The sequence below is a fragment of the Mastacembelus armatus genome, unplaced genomic scaffold (genome assembly GCF_900324485.2).
Source record: "Mastacembelus armatus unplaced genomic scaffold, fMasArm1.2, whole genome shotgun sequence".
Classification (NCBI taxonomy): domain Eukaryota; kingdom Metazoa; phylum Chordata; class Actinopteri; order Synbranchiformes; family Mastacembelidae; genus Mastacembelus; species Mastacembelus armatus.
In genome coordinates this window covers 1,658,856-1,679,357 of record NW_022872941.1, presented here as the reverse complement: position 1 = coordinate 1,679,357, position 20,502 = coordinate 1,658,856, and the positions used below count along the sequence as shown (strand labels likewise).

Here is a 20,502-nt window from a genome sequence, read left to right as displayed (position 1 = left end):
ACCTCCAACATTATATGTTGGAGGTATTTCAGTCTGGTTTTAAAGCACGGCATTTAAGAGTTTTTAATATTTTCCTAGATTTTGGTGGGGTATAAAGGGTTTCGGTCCTACTTGACAGATAGAACTTTCTGTGTCCACACTCTCTGAGGCCTCCTCTGCCACTCTTTCTTATGGGGGCCCACAGAGGTCAGTTTTACGACTTATCCTCTTTTCCTTAGATTTTTGCCTCTGGGCTCCATCCTTAGAAAACACAGCATTACCTTCCACTGTTATGCAGACGATTCCCAAATTTATGTCCATATTAAAAACAAAGATGGTTTCTCCATTACCTCACTACTCAAGTGCTTGAATGACATTAAAGCCTAGATAGCCTTGAATATTTTACATTTTAATGAGTCAAAGACTGAGGTGTTGGTACCTGGCCCCAGTTCTACAAGTGGGGTCACCCTGGTAGACCTGGAACCTTTAGCAGAATACGCCAAACCCAAAGTTTTAAATCTACGGTTCAAAATGGACTTCGACAGCCAGATCGGTGGTTAAATCCAGTTTCTTTCATCTGAGGCAATTAGCCAAAGTTAAACCGTTTCTCATCTGGGAGCATTTTGAAACAGTAATCCAAGCCTTTGTTACCACCAGGCGGGATTGCTGTAATGCACTCTATTTCTGTCAGTCAATCCTCTATTTCTCGACTGCAGAGAAACAAAACGCTGTCTGTTACGCCCCGGCCTAGGGGTTACCAGAGCGTAAAACGATGTTGAGTTTTCCTCCAAACCTCTCCCACTCTCAACAATCACGAAAATACTAATTATACTTAACGAAATATTTATTCTGTCAAAATACAGAATACAACACAGGAAGTTCAAAACAAACACAAATGCTATATTAGCCCTACTCGAACAAAAACGCTAGCTTTAGCCCTACGGTGTCGAACAAATGAAAATCAGTAACATAAATGCTATAATAGCCCTACGATATCAAACAAACAAAGATCAAATAACAAAAACGCTAAACAGCCCTACAATAGATAATTAAACAAAATCACAGGTCTCTAGCCTGGAACTCGTAAAACAAAACAGGAGAAAACACAAACGTAGCCTAAGATCCTAATTATCTCTAATCTAAACAACGAAAAATACTATCAATACAAAAACCTGCAAAATCGAAACAAAATCTAATCTCTAACTAACTAATCACGAAAACGAAGTCTTTATCAAATAGCTGGGTTGGAAGTGGCAAAGGTGGGAGACTAGCTCTCCTGAGCAGCAGTCCGTGGGCTTCTTATGGTCCTTCCTGGAAGTGTTGGACCAATCCCGGAAGTCCAATCCACGTGCTTCCTACATCCACGCCCACTCCATCCTCCGTCACACCCACACACACACACACACGAAATGCGGGGGGGGGGGGCAACAACACACACACACACACACATACTGACCTAGGGTCATAACACTGCCGCATGTCTTTTAACTGGCACATTCAAATATTAACATATCTCCCCGGTTTTATACTCACTTCACTTGCTGTCGGTGCACTTTAGGGTCCATTTTAAACTCTTTTTGTTTTTAAATGTTTAAACTATGTTTAACTAACTAACATATACACACACACAGTTCACATATATATATGTGTGTGTGTATTATAAACAATACACAAACCGCACACACACACAAACCGCCCAAATAAATAATTACTTTATTTTTCTACATACAAGTTAATTACTTTACTAATTAGTATAATTTCAATAATCTCAAATTTAATAAGTTTGAATAACTGCTGTAACAATTGGGATTAATAAAGTACTTCTTCTAAATGATGCTTCCCAGCTGTACCTCTCTGAGCTTCTGCACGCTTACGTTCCTACTTGGCCACTCAGGTGTTAACTGATGGTAACGAAACCTAAGCGTAAGTTCAGAGGGGACCGATGGTGGGTTTCCGTGGCTACACTGGGCCGCTCTGACCTGCGAGGTATGGGTTCAGCTGTATTTTGCAATTCAGCTCGCTGCTTTTCGTCACATTCTAATTGCTGCATTGGCTCGCTTTCGGTATTTACTTGCTTAAAGCTTCATTTCCTTTTTTCTCAATTGTATGTGTTCTTCTACATCCTACATTTTGAGTGTCACTGACTTTTACCTTAACTTTTAGCCGTTGCTTTGCCGTCTCCTGAGTTCAAAGGCAGCTCGATGCAACACGTGGTGTTAGCTCCGACTTCTCCGGCGGCTGTCTGGCCGTAAGCTCTTACTATATCATTCCCCCAAAACAAGGATGAAACTTTTACTGGTGATTTTGGTGTTTTATTCCTTAGTTAATTAACCCTGATTTCAACTTAATCGATCGTAAGAGCTGAAAATACATAAAACTTGTGTAACTCTTTAGCTTAGCTTACATCGTTAACATACGACGAAACACATACATATCTTTAGGCTACATCACTGTACAATATACATCGACATAAATTGTCATACACATCACTTGACTTAACCAATCCACTCTGTGTCTCTTTAGAGGGGCTGCCAGCGCGAAATTAATGTTTTACTATTGCGCCGTCTCGATAAACCTTTTTCCGTCTTAACTTTGGGTAGCAAGTTACTACGGTGGCCGACAAGGGCAAACGCGCTGCAAAAGAGAAACGCTGCAAAACAAAAACGCTGCAAAAGAGAAACGCTGCAAAACAAAAACGCTGCAAAGAAAGCTGCAAAACAGAACGCTGCAAAAAGAGGAATGCGACTCAAAAAATAAAGCTACTACTTTTTCGTTGCAACTCTAACTACAGGAAAAGCGGTACAGGTAAACCTAAAAACCTAAAATCTCATTATCTCATTTGTCTAAAATCTTTGATAAAAGCAGTAATCGGAGATTGGTCTGAAATTGGCAAGAACATATGGATCTAGCACAGGCTTTTTGATCAGTGGCTGTACTGACACTGACATGTGGCTGCATGTTTAAAATAGCTAGAAAAGACCCCTGAAAGTCAATAACAATGATAAGAACAGACAGACCTAACGTAATAAAAACCTCTTTAATAAGTCGGAGGGGAGAGACAGCATCACACAGAGGGTTGAGGGTTTCAACAGACCAACAATCTCCTGCAACTGAGACATATTTAACAGGTTCAAACTGGTGAAAAGCAGCAGAGCAAGGGACAGGCACTGATGGGTCAAACACAAAAGGTGAGAGTTGGGCTTTCATGAAGGTGACTTTATCAATAAAAAAGCGAAGTTTTCACAGCTTTCAAGTAAGGCGTCAAAACGGGCAGTCTGAGGAGCATTAAGACGTGTGTCAATAGTCTTAAACAGTACACTTGTAACAGTTAAAGAAAAAGATGTTAGAAATGTGCGACCTTTTCCTCCTGACCAGTATGACTGACTGTATTGCTTGTATGCCGTGCCCGACAAATGATAATCCATATTCAAAATTTATATCAACTTAAAGTATCCACTGTACCGCTTCATGTATTTATGACTGTGCAACGAAAAACGTCGCAGCTCCTTCTGCGCAGGTAGTTGTCATCGTTCATTGAACGTGACTGAAGGCATATAGGACAACGAGAGACGCGTCTGCTCTTTAAATCAATGTGTTCATTTCACATGTTTTGAGTGTAGATTAGTTGAAATGAAGCCTCTGTGAATAGTTTTGGCAGCACCTTACTGATTTTAGAAAATGCATTATACTGTTATCACGATGATTTTTGAATTCAAAACAATAGCTTTGCAGCATGTTTGCAGAAAATTCAAAAATGCCAGTGTGATCAGCGCGGGGATTGGCACCTGTGTAAACCAAGCATAGTGGTGTAGGACTGTGCACGGGTTGTTGGTTATCCCCCAGAAGCTTTCGCTGGAGCCACAGCAGAAAGTTTCTCCGTCTGACCAGGATGACTGCATTGCTAGAATGCCGTGCCCAACAAATGATAATCCATATCCAAAGTGAATATCAACTTAACGTATCCACTGTACCGCTTCATGTAGTTATGACTGTGTAACGAATAAAATAGCAGCTGTTTCAGAGCAGTAGTTGTCATGGTTCATTGAACGAGACTGAATCCATATAGGAGGAGAGACGCGTCTGCTGTTTAAATCAATGTGTTCATTTCACATGTTTTGAGTGTAAATGAGTTGAAATGAAGCCTCTGTGAATATTTTGGCAGCACCTTATTGATTTTAGAAAATGCATTATAGTGCTATCACGATGATTTTTGGGCATGGGCATGATAATCCATACCCAAAGTGAATATCAACTTAACGTATCCACTGTACCGCGTCATGTAGTTATGACAGTGCAACAAAACGAGTAGCACAATTTGCAGTTTGGGGTGGGTGTTGGTGATCTCGCCGGGTCCACATCCACACGCAGAGCAGATGGCGTGACGACGAACCCGGTCGCCGACCGGTCACCTCCGAGAGTGGGAGACGTGATCTTGGTTGAGTCGGGGTTGCTCCAAGCTCTACCAGAGTCGAACGGCACTGGGGTGATGGACTCTTCCTGAGCCGAAGGATAATTGGGTAGCGATTTTCCTCCAACAGATGAGATCAGGGTTGCGACCAAGACGAGTCCAGCCATGGAGAGCGGCGAATGACTGGGGTGAAGAGGCTCCATGTGGATGAAGCGACAAAAAAAAAACACCATAAGATCAACCGAACATCTGCCTCGACCGGTTGGGGTGAGTGGATAGAGGAGAGAGTAAAGAACAGCAACAATAAACAACAAATAGACACTGCAGGTTGGTGGGGCCAGTAACTGCACATCAGCGATATACAGCTCCAGGACCAGGGACACCTGCAGAAGGTACAGAGAGAGAGAACAGAGAAAGAGGGAGAGAGCACAAACTAGGGGAGAGAGAGAACACAAGGTTAGTGACATTCAATGGTGGAATATACATGTGAGGGGGGAGGAGAGAAAGAGAGGGGAAGGGAAGAAAGTGTTAGAGTTAGGGTAGGGGAGCTCAGTGCACTGATGATCCTCAGGCAGTCTAGGCCTATAGCAGCATAACTAAGGGATGGTTCAGGGTTGCCTGAAGCCAGCCCTAACTATATGCTTTGTCAAAGAAGACGGTCTAAGTCTAGCCTAAGTACAGAGAGTGTCTGCCTCCTGAACCCAGACTGGGAGCTGGTTCCACAGGAGAGGGGCTTGATAGCTAAATGCTCTGCTTCCCATTCTGCTTTTGGAAACTCTGGGAACCACAATTAGACCTGCACTCTGAGAGCGAAGTGGTCTATTGGGATAATATGGTACCCTGAGGTCTTTAAGGTATGAAGGAGATTGATCATGAAGGTATTTGTATGTGAGGAAAAGAATTATAAATTCTATTCTGTATTTTACAGGGAAAACTCATAAATTCATCATTGATGAGAGCTAAGGGAACACTGGGCTCAACAGAGCTGTGACTTTTTGTCAGCCTGGCTACAGTGCTGAAAAGAAACCTGGGATTGTTCTTATTTTCCTCTATTAGTGATGAATAGTATGCAGCTCTGACCTTACGGAAAGCTTTTTTATATGTTAATAGACTGTTTTTCCAGGCTACAAAAACTTCCTCTAAATTTGTGGAACGCCACTTCCTTTCTAGCCTTCATGATGCCTGCTTTAAGGTACGAATATGTAAATTATACCATGGGGCTAATCTCCTCTGATTCACTAACTTCTTTTTCAGAGGGGCCACAGTATCGAACGTTTCACGCAGTGAGGCTACAGTACTGTCAACAATATGTTCAATTTGGTATGGAGTGGGATTGAGGCAGCTGCCCTCCACTATGTTTATACTTGGCATAGATGTAAATAAAGATGGAATCATTTTCTTAAATTTATTAACAGCGTCGTCAGATAAACATCTGATCTAGTGGAATTTTCTTCCAAACGCTGCATGATCCATCATCTTAAATTCAAAAGTTATTAAAGAATGATCTGACAAAATAGGATTTGTGGGAAAAACTATTAAATGTTCAAGTTTGATGCCATAGGTCAGAACAAGATCAAGGGTGTGATTGAAACAGTGGGTGGGTTTATTAACATTTTGAGTGAAACCAGTTGTATCTAACATAGAATTAAATGCAGTGCTGAGACTGTTATTTTCAACATCTACATGAACGTTACAATCTCCCACTATAATGACTTTATCTGAACTAAGCACTAAATCAGATAGGAAGTATGGAAATTCAGTTAAAAACTGAGTAAGGGACAGGTGGACTGTACACAATGACAAGTAGAACTGGTTTTTGTGTTTTCCAGTTTGGATGTGAGAGGCTCAGAGTGAGGCTCTCAAATGAGTTATAATTGTTCTGAGGATGAAAGTTTAATAATAAGTTTGAGTGGAAGATTGCAGCTACTCCTCCACCTCGACCTGTGCGTCGAGGAACATGACAGTTTTTATGACTGAGGGGGGTTGATTCATTTAGACTGACATAATCATCTTGCTCTAGCCAGGTTTCAGTAAGAGAGAGAAAGTCAATTTGGTGATCAGTTATCAAATCATTTACTAGCAGAAATTTTGATGAAAGAGACCTGATATTTAATAATTCACATCTGACTGTTCTTTTTTTCTGTTCAATAAAAGGAGTGGTCTTAATTTTTATTAGGTTTTTATTTATAACTCCTCTTGTGTTAACTTCTGATTTATTTGATTTATATGTTCGAGGGCCAGACACAATCTTTATGTGGTATGAGGGGGGCGATGGCTCTAAGGAAACTGCAGAGAGGCATTTTAGACTGAATCTCTGCCTCCCAGTCCCCACTCTGGATTGTCAGGCTTTAGGTTGGCTAATTAACTTGGCCAAATTTCTAGAGATGAGAGCTGCACCATTCAAAGTGGGATGGATGCCATCTCTCGCTACCAGACTGGGTTTTTCCCAGAAAGTGTCCCAATTGTCTATGAAGTCATGGAAATAAGACCATAAAACACAAACAGGACATTGGTTCACAAGACTTTGGAGACCTGCATGTTGTCAGCTAAAGTGTTTACTTCAGAGTTTTGTGAATGTCATCTTGTTCACACATTCACAGCAAACAATACACTGATTTAAATTTTCTAAGACACTTTTTGTCCAGAAAGGCCTTATGCAAGAGGGTGTGTCTGAGGATGAATAGTCATGTGATTTACCTGAGAACACAAAAGACGCACTGAACGACAAGACAAATACACGCATAATGAGCCTATCAGTCAATGTAGATGGGAAGGGATTAGTGCAGCACAATACAAAACAATGAGGAGCCAAACAATCTTCATTTGAGTTAAAATCAGTGTTTTTACTCTGAGGACAAGCTAAACTATTTGTCTCTGTGTGGAATACAAGAAGCGCTTCTTCATGTCCGTGACGCGCCATCATCCAAACGTGCAGAAAAAGTGAGTAAATTCTATGATGAAGTTTGACGTTTTATGTCATTTCTCGGGGGTGCGCACATATTTACCTGGTTCACCTGAGATTATTTAAATGTGAACAGTGAACAGAGTACAATGCGGTCCGCATTACCTGTAATGAGGTGAGACAGGAAAAAACTGACTTCTCCTTACGTTCATACGGATTAAAATAAAAAGTGATGATTTGTTTTCGACTTGAATTGTTTCACTCAAAAGAAAACATTTCAAGCTTTCTAGCCATATAATTCTTATTTTTATGAGCCAAGTATTCGCTGAGATTCTGGTTGTTTTATTTACGCGTCTGTGAAGAGAAATGGCAGAGACAGAAAAGGCCGAGAGCGCACCCTGTCGGCTTTCTTTATTTAAAAAAAGCACAACGTTTTGTTGTTATTATGATGGTATACCACTAAAACTAGACCCTTTACAGATTTGAATGATATATTTCTTTTATCGGTATGATCAGAATTGACAGAGTAATTTAAATTTGCTTCGGCCTTATCAGGAAAAGATGCGTCAAAACGTGCCGGCGCGTGCGTCGACCACAGAGGGTTAAGCCTCTGGAGGGAAGCCTCAGTGGTGACGTTCCCATCAGCGCACTGAGGACCAGGGCCTCTGGCTGGCTAATCAGTAGCACTGGTGAAGAGCTGGCCTAGAACTGAGGAGAAGGGCTGGCCGGAAACTCAGGCAAAGAGCTGGCCTGGAGCACAGGCAAAGGACTGACTATGACTATGAAACTCTTTGTGACCCACTAAGATAAACAACAGGAGATGGTACAGGCTCTCCAGCAAGTACTGCACTGTCAAGACTCCATTTGATAAAGAGCAGATCACTGGCTCACAAAGAAAACTCCCTTTATTTGGTGATTTAGATCCTGCTGTAAATACTTTGAAACTATTCCCTTTTCAGGCAAGACCTGAAACCTATACAATGACTTATGAACTGGTGTTCATATCCTGTCCTTTCATTCCTGCTAAAACATGTGTGACCAGATTTATACAGAGCATTACTGTCAGACTATGGTGTGATATAGAAGCTGTACTATTGTTTCTCTGTTATTCATGCTTGTAGTTAATTTATGCAACTATGAAGTTATTGATTTTACTCAGAGTTTTTAACTAAATTCCCAGAATTCCCATCTCATTTAGTGCTTAGTTCAGATAAAGTCATTATAGTGGGAGATTTTAACCCATGGCATCGAAATTGAACATTTAATAGTTTTTCCCCATAATCCTATTTTGTCAGATCATTCTTTAATTAATTTGAATTTAAGATGGTGGATCATGCAGCATTTGGAAGAAAATTCCACACAGCAGATGTTTATCTGACAACTGTTAATAAATTTAAGAAAATGATTCCATCTTTTCCAATTTAGAGGAATTTATTATTATTATTATTATTATTTTTAGCAATATCCAACAAACTGTTGCTAAGCAGCTATCAGACCACTTACATCATCCAGTGACATCCAGTCATCCATACCCATAACTATCATCCTACTCACAACCTCCTTGGTCTTTGAAAAATAGGGCTGGTTGATGAATAAAAAAATCAAAAATGTAAAAATTTGTTGTTGAAAGTCTCTGAATGGAATTTAATTCCATCATCATTAATGAACTATTTCAAAATTTTCAATCAGGATTTAGAGCACATCATAGTACAGAAACAGCACTGTTAAAAGTCACCAAAGATCTTCTCTTAGCCTCAGATAATGGACTTGTTTCTATACTTGTCCTCCTAGATCTTAGTGCTGCATTCGACACCATTGACCACAACATCTTATTACAGAGACTGGAGCATGTGATTGGTATCAGAGGAACAGCGTTAAAGTGGTTCCAATCTTATTTATCGGACAGATTCCAGTTTGTTCATGTCCATGATGAACCTTCCACACGCACAAAAGTTAGTTATGGAGTTCCACAAGTTCTGTGCTAGGACCGATTCTGTTCACCCTGTACACGCTTCCTTTAGGATATGTCATTAGGAAGCACTCTATTAATTACCACTGCTATGCAGATGACACTCAGTTATATCTATCTATTAAACCTGTTAACACAAACCAGTTAACCAGACTTCAAGCGTGTCTAACTGACATCAAGGCCTGGATGACCAGTAACTTTCTACTTTTAAATTCAGTGAAAACAGAAGTTATTGTATTTGGGCCTAATAACTTCAGAAATAACTTTCCTAAAATTATAGCTACTTTAGATGGCATAGCCCTGGCCTCCAGCACTACTGTGAAAAACCTTGGAGTTATTTTTGACCAGGACATGTCCTTTAACAAATCTCTAGAACTGCATTCTTTCACCTGTGCAACATTGCCAAAATTAGGAACATCCTGTGTCAAAATGATGCAGAAAAAATAGTCCATGCATTTGTTACCTCAAGGCTAGATTACTGTAACTCATTATTATCTGGATGTTCCAGTACCTCCATAAAAAGCCTCCAGTTAATCCAGAATGCTGCAACCAGAGTCCTGACAGGAACTAGCAAGAGAGATCATATTTCTCCTATTTTAGCTTGTCTTCATTGGCTCCCTGTAAAATACAGAATAGAATTTAAAATCCTTTTCCTCACATACAAATCCCTTCATGATCAAGCTCCTTCATACCTTAAAGACCTCATAGTACCATATTATCCCAATAGACCACTTCGCTCTCAGAGTGCAGGTCTACTTGTGGTTCCCAGAGTTTCCAAAAGCAGAATGGGAGGCAGAGCCTTTAACTATCAAGCTCCTCTTCTGTGGAACCAGCTCCCAGTCTGGGTTCAGGAGGCAGACACTCTCTGTACTTTTAAGGCTAGACTTAAAACCTTCCTCTTTGACAAAGCATATAGTTAGGGCTGGCTTCAGGTAACCCTGAACCATCCCTTAGTTATTGCTGCTATAGGTCTAGACTGCCCGAGGACCATTGGTGCAACGAGCCACCCCCCCCCCCCAGGTATATTCCACCATTGAATGTCACTAACCTTGTGCTCTAGTTTGTGCTCTCTCCCTCTCTCTCTGTACCTTCTGTACCTTCCAGGTGTCCCTGGTCCAGATGGCCGCCCGGTATATCGCTGATGTGCAGTTACTGGCCCCACCAACCTGCAGTGTCTATTTGTTGTTTATTGTTGCTGATCTTTTCTCTCTGCTGATCTTTTCTCTCTGCTCTATCCACTCACCCCAACCGGTCGAGGTAGATGGCTGCTCAAACTGAGCCCAGTTCTGCTGGAGGTTTTTTCTTCCCTTAAAGGGAGTTTTTCCTCTCCACTGTCACCAAGTGCTTGCTCATAAGGGGTTTGTTGGGTTTTTTGTTTTTGTAAAGTGCCTTGAGATGATTTGTATTGTGATTTGGCGCTATACAAATAAAACTGAATTGAATTGAATTGAATCAACCTTGTTTGTACAGCACTACACAGATCTGAGATTAAATGAGTAATGCTGGATTATGTAGCAACTGTTCTGAAAAAATAGATTTCTCCTAAATTAAACACTCTTATGTCCCAAAAGTATTACTTGATTGTTACTATTATCACTTAATCATTATTTTAATGCAGTTAAAATATACTCAATTGTTCCACATGCATAGATGTAGTACTTGCATTTGAAAATGTACAGAACGTGAAAAAAAGGTGAATACTTTTAACAATGACAGTGTATGCTGCAAATTCTGCCGAAGTAATACATTGGCTGGTTTATACAAACTACTATGCCCTACGATGGACTGGTGACTGTAAATACATACTTATTCCCCTGCTGTTTTACAATTTGACCTACATTACTAACATGTATTTTGCATTTACTATACTGCAAAGAAAACAGATATTTAGTTATAAATGTTCTAAAATCTTCTGAATGTTAATCTGGTCAGACTGTGCATGCCCTTCTGTCTGCTGTAAAAACACAAATGGCATCATCTGTTATTCCATGGTTAATGAAACTTTTACCAAGTCAGTGTATTTAGCCTACAAATCACCATGCACATTGTGGTCCTACAGTCAACCATTCAACATGTGTGTCAGTCAAAGGTGGCACAAAAGTACTCACATTCTCTAATTAAGTAAAAGACACCCCCCCCAACAAATCCCTTATGAGCAGCACTTGGTGACAGTGGAGAGGAAAAACTCCCTTGTACAGTAGCAAAGTATTTGTACTTTGTTACTTCCCACCTCTGGTGTCAGCTGACAAAACATCTTGCTTGTTTTTTTAGACTCTTATTAAATCTCATACACATGGTATGTTCATGGTGGCATTGTGGCTGTTGGGGAGCCCCACAGAGGCCCTGAACCCATGTGGGTCCGGCCCTGGCTCATATGTGTAGCAGCTTCAGCAGTAGAGAGAGGCGGACAGGTGTTATGCCGAGTTCTGTCTGCCTGCCGCAATTTGCCTGGGTGCGTGGGAGCGCGCTTGACCAAAGCGAAAACTCCCAACCAATAAATTCTGAGGCAAACGACTGTTTATAGGCATAAGTTGCTTTTTTTGGGTTTATCAGCAATCATAATAAATCCCAGCCTAATTGTAGTTTCTGGGCAGTCGTGGCCTAATGAATAATGCAGGTTCGAGTCTCAGGTCCGTGAGGATACATCACCCTGTCCACCTTCAATACCATGACTGAGGTTAGACCCTTGAGCAAGGAACCAGATGCCCAACTGCTATACATGTATACAACCGGCAGCTGCCAAAACTGAATTTCTAGATACATAAAAGGCAGAGGTAGTCCTTATCCAACTCACATAGCCATGGTAGTATCACCAATGACACGCATCACAGCCAATCTACAAATTTCAAAGCATGTTAAAGTTTCATATCATAATTTCTTATAATATGAAAGAATTGTTGAGAGTGCATTACTGTACCATATAATTAGATTGCTTGAAAGTTTGTAATGGAAAGTCAAATATACCAATTACCATCACATTCCACCTCTTCCAATCCACAGTGAAGCCAAAGATTCTCAAGTGGATCTGTGAAAACAAAAGGAACAGTGCTGACATATCAACACACTTTCGCTAACAAATCTATGCAAAGGAAAACTGGCACTGTGGAGTTCATATTCTAACTTTCACAATTTGGAACTATGGAACTATACACAGTTTAAGCTACAGTTTAAGCAAGGAATCACACGTACGTATCAGCCTATTTGATTTAGATTTCACATGCTGTGTTTGAACAGTGTTTGGGCAACTTGAGCAACAACTTTGGGCAACAGAGTAGGTCTGTCACATAATGCATGCCCCTGGTAAGTTAGCTACATGACACAGTGCGACCAAACGTCACGTTAACGTGTAGTTATTTATTTTTTATTTATTTTAGCTTTGTTAGTTTAGAAATTAGTTATTTCTTAGTTTTTTCTTCAGATTAAGCTAAATATCTAAATAAATAAATACACCCACACTAATGAATCTTATAGTTTTAATTATAATTGGGGCTATTTGGTCATGACTTAATTCCATACATTTGATGATATCCAGTCTCATAGCAACAATATGCAACAATTCTTCATCCACTCCTCGCACTTAAACTGAACAGGTCACGTGTTGTTTTATGAGAAGATATTTACATGCGAATTTGACACAAAACATTCAGTGGTCATCCCTAAAAACCTCGTTCTACCATAACGAACAGTCTATAAAGCTTTTCTTAACAACAAGCAGCCGTTGGAAAGGGAGCAGTTTTCAGGCAAGTTCCTTAATCGAGTTCTTAACGCGGAAAACACCACTTAAAACAGAGTTTAGCCTAATAAAACACAGATGAAATTAAACATTCAGAAACTACAATTAGGCTGCGATCTGTTACCATTGCTGATAAAGCCGAAAAAAAAGCAACTTATGCCTTCAAACAGCCCTTTGCCTCTGAATTTACTGGTTGGGAGTTTTCGCTTTGGTCAAGCGCGCTCCCGCGAGGTGCAGGCAAATCGTTGCAGGCAGGCAGAACTCGGCATAACATCGGCGACCTGGACAGACAATTCTCGCTCCCGCCTCGTTTATCCAGCCGGATAAACACTCTGCTCTGCTGTTAACAGTGCTGCAGCATGTGAAAGACAACCAGTGAGGGTTTCGATGAGCTCTTGGCGCTGTAGTTTACTGAAGATTTTAAGGGTAGACGATCAAAAAACTACTGTGAAAGCTTCCAAACTAAGCTGCAACGGCGGATATGATGAGCAACGTCTGTCTAACTCTGCGGGGTAAATCAAGTAATTTCTGTTTGACAGCAAAATGCGGTCGGATGCACCAGAAGTCTATATGTGCCACAGATTACTTTTTGTAACTTTTTTTCAAATTGTTTGTTTGTGCAATTACACAAACCTGACAAATGCGTACGGAAGCACAGATAAACTGTACTAGGATCGGCTCCCCAGCATAGATGCTTGTCTCTTCTTGCAGTGCTGCTACTTTGCGGATTCCTTTCGGCGCAGCAGCAGCTGTTACCTGGGTCCTGCAACTTTGAACTGGGCACCTGTGGCTACACGTCAGACCCAGAATATGGCAGCTGGAGAATGAATGAAGAAGGTACAGTTTCATCATGAGCTCTGCATAGAAATACACATGCTTGGACTACTCCACTATTACTCAGACTGCTCTACATCAGGAAATCCAGTTATTTGTACAAATATGTATGGCCTGTGTAGATCCAAAAAACATATACTTACCACTAGGCTAGGCCAGGCAGAGCAGCTCACCGCAGATTTAAAGTGAATTATTACTCTTAATGGTGAAAATGATGACAAGGCCACAAACCAGCATACAAGACCTCTGAACTGGTTCAGCTGATTTGTGACCTGTCATCTTTCATTTGTGCTATAGCTGACTTATAGAGGACACACAAGCTTTTTTTATTTTATTTAATTTTTTTTTGTGGCTGGATGATCTTGCTCTCTGAAAGGCATACATGGGTGAATTACAGAGCTGGCCTACTGGACACAGGCCTACGGGCCAAAGGGATCAGGGGGCCTCTACACCAATGGAGGGAATGTTAACCTTTCTTTTGGAAAGCTAAACAAATGACTACAAAAGGAACAAAATAAGAAACATCTCACAAGTGTGTACTAAACACAGCTAGACCATGTCAAAGTCAAAAAAATAATGTCTGAAGGTACATCCTCTGTTGAAGCTGTATGTAAACACAGTATGTCCGTTTGCAGATGAATCTTATGTGTTCTGGTGCATCATCTAAAGAAACAGCAAAAATAAGAAAAAAATTCAGCAATAGTTGTGTATTTGATCGTTTTGCATAGGTAGATTTTTTCAGATCAATTTCTAACATATTAATAATCCACTTACTTCAATTATAACCCAGTGTCATAAGCAGTGTCATCAAAAACAGAGGGGCAGAGGGGGGCTATTACTCATGCTGTCGGGAAATAAATAGGACATGTGGTTATGGTGGTTATGGTTAGGGTAAGTCTCCAGGAAATGTTAGTAAGTCATTGTAATGTCTATGTGAGTGTGTTTGGGTCATGTAATACTAAGATGAGTAATAAAAATGGCCAGAGTGTGCCCTGTTATGAAGCAGGTCTTTGAGGAATTCCTATCTTTAGACACAGTGAGAGCTGTTGACATTACTATCAATGTCAAACATCACATCAAGTCCTGCACTGGACAATGCAACTCTCGTCTTCATTTTCATTTTTCTTTTCATTCTGTCACTCTTCATCACAGAAGCAGTGTAACTACTCTTCATGTATTAGTGTAATGAGTTTAAATATGAGTGGCAGTAAATTGCGAGATAATAGCTTCTGTTTGTTTGTTGAAAACTATAGCCCTTAAAGATCCATTCTATACATATTTTCACAAAAATACATATGTTAAGATCAGAAATATGATGACCACAGAGCAAATTTCCAAATTCAAAAGAGGTATGTGTCAAACTGTGTACATACACCAATCTGCACAGTGAATTCCAATTACCCAATAAAGGTACAATAGGCAAACAGCATTTTTACAGAGGTGGTGGAGGGGGTAGACCTGGGACACTGGTACTGGCCTTCCAGTAAGGGGTCCTTAGGCAAGACCTCCTTATGCTTGACCCTGCCTACCTCCGATATGAGAGAGATATGAACAAACAGAGTCATGCCAGCTCAGATGTTGCCTGGATCATCAAGGTTTGCAACAGCTTTTGGGGAACCAGGAGAATCTGGTGAAAGTGGGCTACTGGAACAAGATTGGGACATTCTCAGACGAGAACTGAGAATAGGAAACTGTTGAATGGCTACAACACAAGTAACCCCAGTGAGTGAGGTTATATGCAGAGGGTATGGGACCTATGAAAATTCTGAAACCCAACATCTACACATTGATACATGTTTCTATAACATTCATACAGTTTAATTTTGATCTCCTGCATAACAGAAGTTAGAAATTCCAATTGCCCCCCCACCCCCCACCCCATCCCATCATCCTGTTCTCCACTGACTGCTCCAACTTTGTGCCTGAGGCCACAGAGTGTCTTATGCAGCTCCCTTTGTTTATGATCATCTGTCAGCACAGTTTATGTTCTCTGTTGAGATAAGTTGTGGCACTGTAAATTACGTGTACCATCTCTCTTCCAGCCAAGCCTTCAGCTCTATGTGTATACTAACTGCAGCCAGTGCACTGCATATCCCTTGTGACAGTGAAATCACAGCTCTACCAGGACTGATTAAAGCTTCAGTAGAGACTCGGTGTAGTGTGCATGAAAACCACTGACCAAGCTGAGATGAATAAGCTCCAGCCATCAGCCCAGCCTAGGAGATGGTGACAAACTACACCCATTGTGGCAATAAATAGGCTTATAAAAAAGAAGATGTGACCACAGCAGTGTTTTCTGTTTGGCTGCCATGGCAATGAGCTGAGGCTTGAGCTAAAGAGGCTGCAGCAAAAATGAAAACATCTGTAGTTTAAACCAGAATGGATGTTCTATGTCATTATTTCAGTAAACAGAGATATCAGAAACAAAGACTTCAAGCTGTGCTGTAGTAGAATAAACACAAAGATAGGAATGGATAGGATGAGGCATAGAGTTTTTGACTTCAAATACATTATAATATCATTATAACATTATAATATTAGAGACACTCAAGGCAGTAGAATTTACCATAACCACTGCTCCTTCTCCTAATGACTCCAGAATCCATCATAATGGGTAATTAAGAAAAACACTAGCAGCAAAAACTCGTACTGTGCCTGTACTGTATAACTGAAAAGCTGACTTGTTACGTGTTTGAGGTGCTGGAGAGAAGAAGGAGAGGTAGGACCCAAATGCAGGACTAACAAGACTTTATTTTCCTCCTGGAAATCCCAGGGCTCAGGAAAAACACAAAGTGGAAAACGACAACAAAGGTAACTAAAGCATATTTATATGCTAGAACCCAAAAGATAACTACACACAGGTGAAACAGATTAACATAATGAATGTAAAGCTGCCGGGGAGCAATGCGTGCTCGTCCGGCAGAGACTCGTCTGGCTGTGGCCCGAAGGGCAGAGGCTTGTGCGGCGCTGGAGGATCTGGCTTGGGTCTGCGGCGATGGAGGGCGAGACTCTGGCGGCTGCGGCGCTGGAGGGCGAGACTCTGGTGGCTGCGGCGCTGGAAGGCGAGACTCGGGCTGGGCAGCGAGGCGAAACTCTGGCTGGGCAGCGAGGCGAAACTCTGGCTGGGCAGCGAGGCGAAACTCTGACCGGGCAGCGAGGCGAAACTCTGACCGGGCAGCGACTGTAGCCTGAGGTGAGAAACTGGTTGGTGGCCTCTTCAGACGGCGTTGTCGTCAAGGCTGCCGGTTCGGAGGTCCTGTCTGCTGTAGTACTGGGTACTTGGGCTGCTGCAGTGCTGGGGACTCTGGCCGCGAGGAGGCAGCTCTGGATTCCAGCAGTGAGGAGGCAGCTCTGGACTCCAGCGGCGAGAGGGCACTGGACTCAGTTGGGGGAAGAAAGAGTGTGTCAGGGAACCCAGAGTGGGAGAAATGGGACTCAGGCTGAGGGATGTGAGGCAACTCAGGCTGAGGAACAATAAAGGACTCAGGCTGGGAAAGTGAAGACTCAGGTTGAGCGAGTGAGGCCTCAGGTTGGAAGAGAAACCCCAGACTGAGGGAGGAAAAACCCAGACTGAGGGAGAGGAGCCTCAGACCGAGAAAGCAAAAACTCAGGCTGAGGTGGAAGGGCCTCTGACTGAGGGTGAGAAGGCTCAGAGTGAGGAAAACACTGAGACCTGAGCTATTACTTCCTCAGCCTGAGGAGGAGATACCCCAGACTGAGGGAATGAAACCTCGCGCTGAGGGAGATAGGCCTCAGACTGAGGGGAGGAAACCTTAGACAGAGGGTGGATAGCCTCAGACTGAGGAAAAGAAGTCTCAGACAGAGGAGGAGAGGACTCAGCGTGAGGGGAAGGAACCTCAAGCTGAGGAGCAAAGTGTTCAGGCTGGGAGGACGGGAGCCCCAGCTGAGGGGAGACCTCAGACAGAGGAGAGGAATACTCCGTCAGGGAGAAAGGGAGCCCAGGCTGAGGGAGAGAGACCTCAGACTGAGGAGAGGAAACCACAGGCTGAGGAGGAAAGCACTCAACCTGGGAGAAAGGGAAAACAGGCTGAAAAAGAGAGACCTCAGATATTATTGACACGAGTCAATAATATTGATAGTGCAAAGGATCACAGGATATTGGCTCTGTTTGGATCTATGTTCAAGCCAGACTCATTGTAGTTAATGACATAAAATGTTCTCTAGAGCATGCTGAAAAATTACACTTTTTCATGTTTCATCACATCAGTTCCAGTCACCCCCTTTGGTGCTGATGAAATCATAAACCATTCAGACTCTGGCATATCTTCCTCAACTTTTGTTTTATGTGCTTGTGTTTTGTCAAGCAGCAATGTCAGCAGCCACAGACAGCAGAGGTTTTGTTGTACACTAACATTTTATTAGTGAATTATGATCAGGACCCACCAGTCTTTTGTCCCTTACTCAGTTTTTAACTGAATTTCCAGACTTCCTATCTGCCAACACAGTGGAGGGTAGCTGCCTCAATCCCACTCCCTACCAAATTTATCATGTTGTTGACAGTGCTGTAGCCTTGCTGCGTGAAATGCTTGATACTGGGGCCCCTCTGAAAAAGAAATTAGTGAATCAGAGGAGATTAGCCCCATGGTACAATTTACATATTCGTACCTTAAAACAGGCATCACAAAGGCTGGAAAGGAAGTGGCGTTCCACAAATTTAGAGCAATTTTTTCTAGCCTGGAAAAACAGTCTATTGACATATAAAAAAGCTCTCCGTAAAGCCAGAACTGCATACTATTCATCACTAATAGAGGAAAATAAGAACAATCCCAGGTTTCTTTTCAGCATTGTAGCCAGGCTGACAAAAAGTCACAGCTCTGTTGAGCCCAGTGTTCCCTTAGCTCTCATCAGTGATGAATTTATTTCTTTACAAATAAAATCACAACTATTAGAGATAAAATTCAGCAGAATAGGAAATACCTGCAATAAATGAATCTTCTACTACAGTAGCTCTGGGAAAGACCTCAGTTATGTTTAGACTGCTTCTCTCCCATAGATCTCTCTGAATTTACATCAGTTGTTGCTTCATCTAAATCATAAACGTGTCTCTTAGACCCCATTCCGACTATATTGCTTAAAGACTTAAAAATGTATCTCTAGTATCAGGCTATGTACCACAGGCCTTTAAGACAGCACAAATCAAACCCTTACTCAAAAAGCTTAGTCTTGATCCAGGAGTCTTGACTAATTATAGACCAATATCCAACCTGCTCTTTATTTCTAAAATCCTTGAAAAAGCTGTTGCTAAGCCGCTATCAGACCACTTACACAGGAATGTACTTTTTGAAGATTTTCAATCAGGATTTAGAGCACATCATAGTACAGAAACAGCACTGTCAAAAGTCACCAATGATCTTCTCTTAGCCTCAGATAATGGATTTGTTTCTATACTTGTCTTAGACCATAGTACTGCATTTGACACTATTGACCACAACATCTTATTACAGAGACTGGAGCATGTGACTGGTATCAGAGGAACAGCGTTAAAATGATTCCAATCCTATTTATCGGACAGATTCCAGTTTGTTCATGTCCATGATGAACCTTCCACACGCACAAAAGTTAGTTATGGAGTTCCACAAGGCTCTGTGCTAGGACCGATTCTGTTCACCCTGTACATGCTTCCTTTATGCTATGTCATTAGGAAGCACTCTATTAATTACAACAGCTATGCAGATGACACTCAGTTGTATCTATCTATTAGATTAAGTACCTGTTAACACAAACCAGTTAACCAGACTTCAAGTGTGTCTAACTGACATAAAGGCCTGGATGACCAGTAATTTTCTACCTTTAAATTCAGAGAAAACAAGTTATTGTATTTGGGCCTAAAAACCTCAGAAATAACTTTTCTAAAATTATACCTGCTTTAGATGGCATAGCCCTGGGGTGCGGCAGCGATTACAATCTCATCCGCATACGTGAGGGAGATGAATGGAAGACGGCTTTTGTGACCCCTACTGGCCATTATGAGTACCGGGTTATGCCCTATGGACTAGTCAGTGCCCCATCCATCTTTCAGGGTTTGATGCACGAAGTACTCCAGGAGTTCCTTAATCGATTCGTCATTGTTTACATTGACGACATCCTCATCTATTCCCGTGGCTTGGCCGAACATCGTCAACACGTTATGGAGGTTCTCCAACGGTTAAGAGAATTCCATTTATACCTCAAGGCCGAAAGTGCCTCTTCCATCAATGGACAATTCATTTCCTCGGCTATATCATTAGTAATGGGGGCATACTCACGGATAAGGAGAAGGTAAAGGCAGTCACTTCCTGGCCCCTTCCAACTACAGTTAAAGAGCTTCAAAGGTTCTTGGGTTTCTCTAATTTCTATCACCGGTTCATCTCCAATTACAGCACTATCACCAGTCTGGTCTGGACTTACTCAAAGGTAAAACCAAGGTCCTATCCTGGAACCCTGAGGCGGAGAACGCATTCAAAAGGTTGAAACACGCATTCACTCATGCTCCGCTACTAGTTCGTCCCTATCCTAAGTTGCCGTTTGTCGTAGAAGTAGATGCGTCCACAACAGGGGTCGGAGTGGTACTGTCACAACAGCACAAGACACCTCCCAAACTTCATCCCTGCGCCTACTTCTCCTGGAAATTCAGCTTGATGGAGAGAAACTACGATATCGGAAATCGTGAACTTCTA

The 20,502-nt window shown here is 41.7% G+C and overlaps 1 protein-coding gene across 3 annotated transcripts in view; it reads left to right on the top strand.

The window, feature by feature from the left end:
- The first annotated feature begins 13,247 nt into the window (after positions 1-13,247).
- The window catches only part of mamdc2a (MAM domain containing 2a), an 80,685-nt gene continuing 73,430 nt past the window's right edge, over positions 13,248-20,502 (top strand). For all 3 annotated transcript variants that reach the window (XM_026311933.1, XM_026311915.1, XM_026311924.1), the window contains exons 1-2: positions 13,248-13,503; positions 13,703-13,828. In XM_026311933.1, the coding sequence (XP_026167718.1) occupies positions 13,473-13,503; positions 13,703-13,828 (157 nt within the window). In that variant the 5' untranslated portion in view covers positions 13,248-13,472. The remainder of the gene's footprint in view (positions 13,504-13,702; positions 13,829-20,502) is intronic.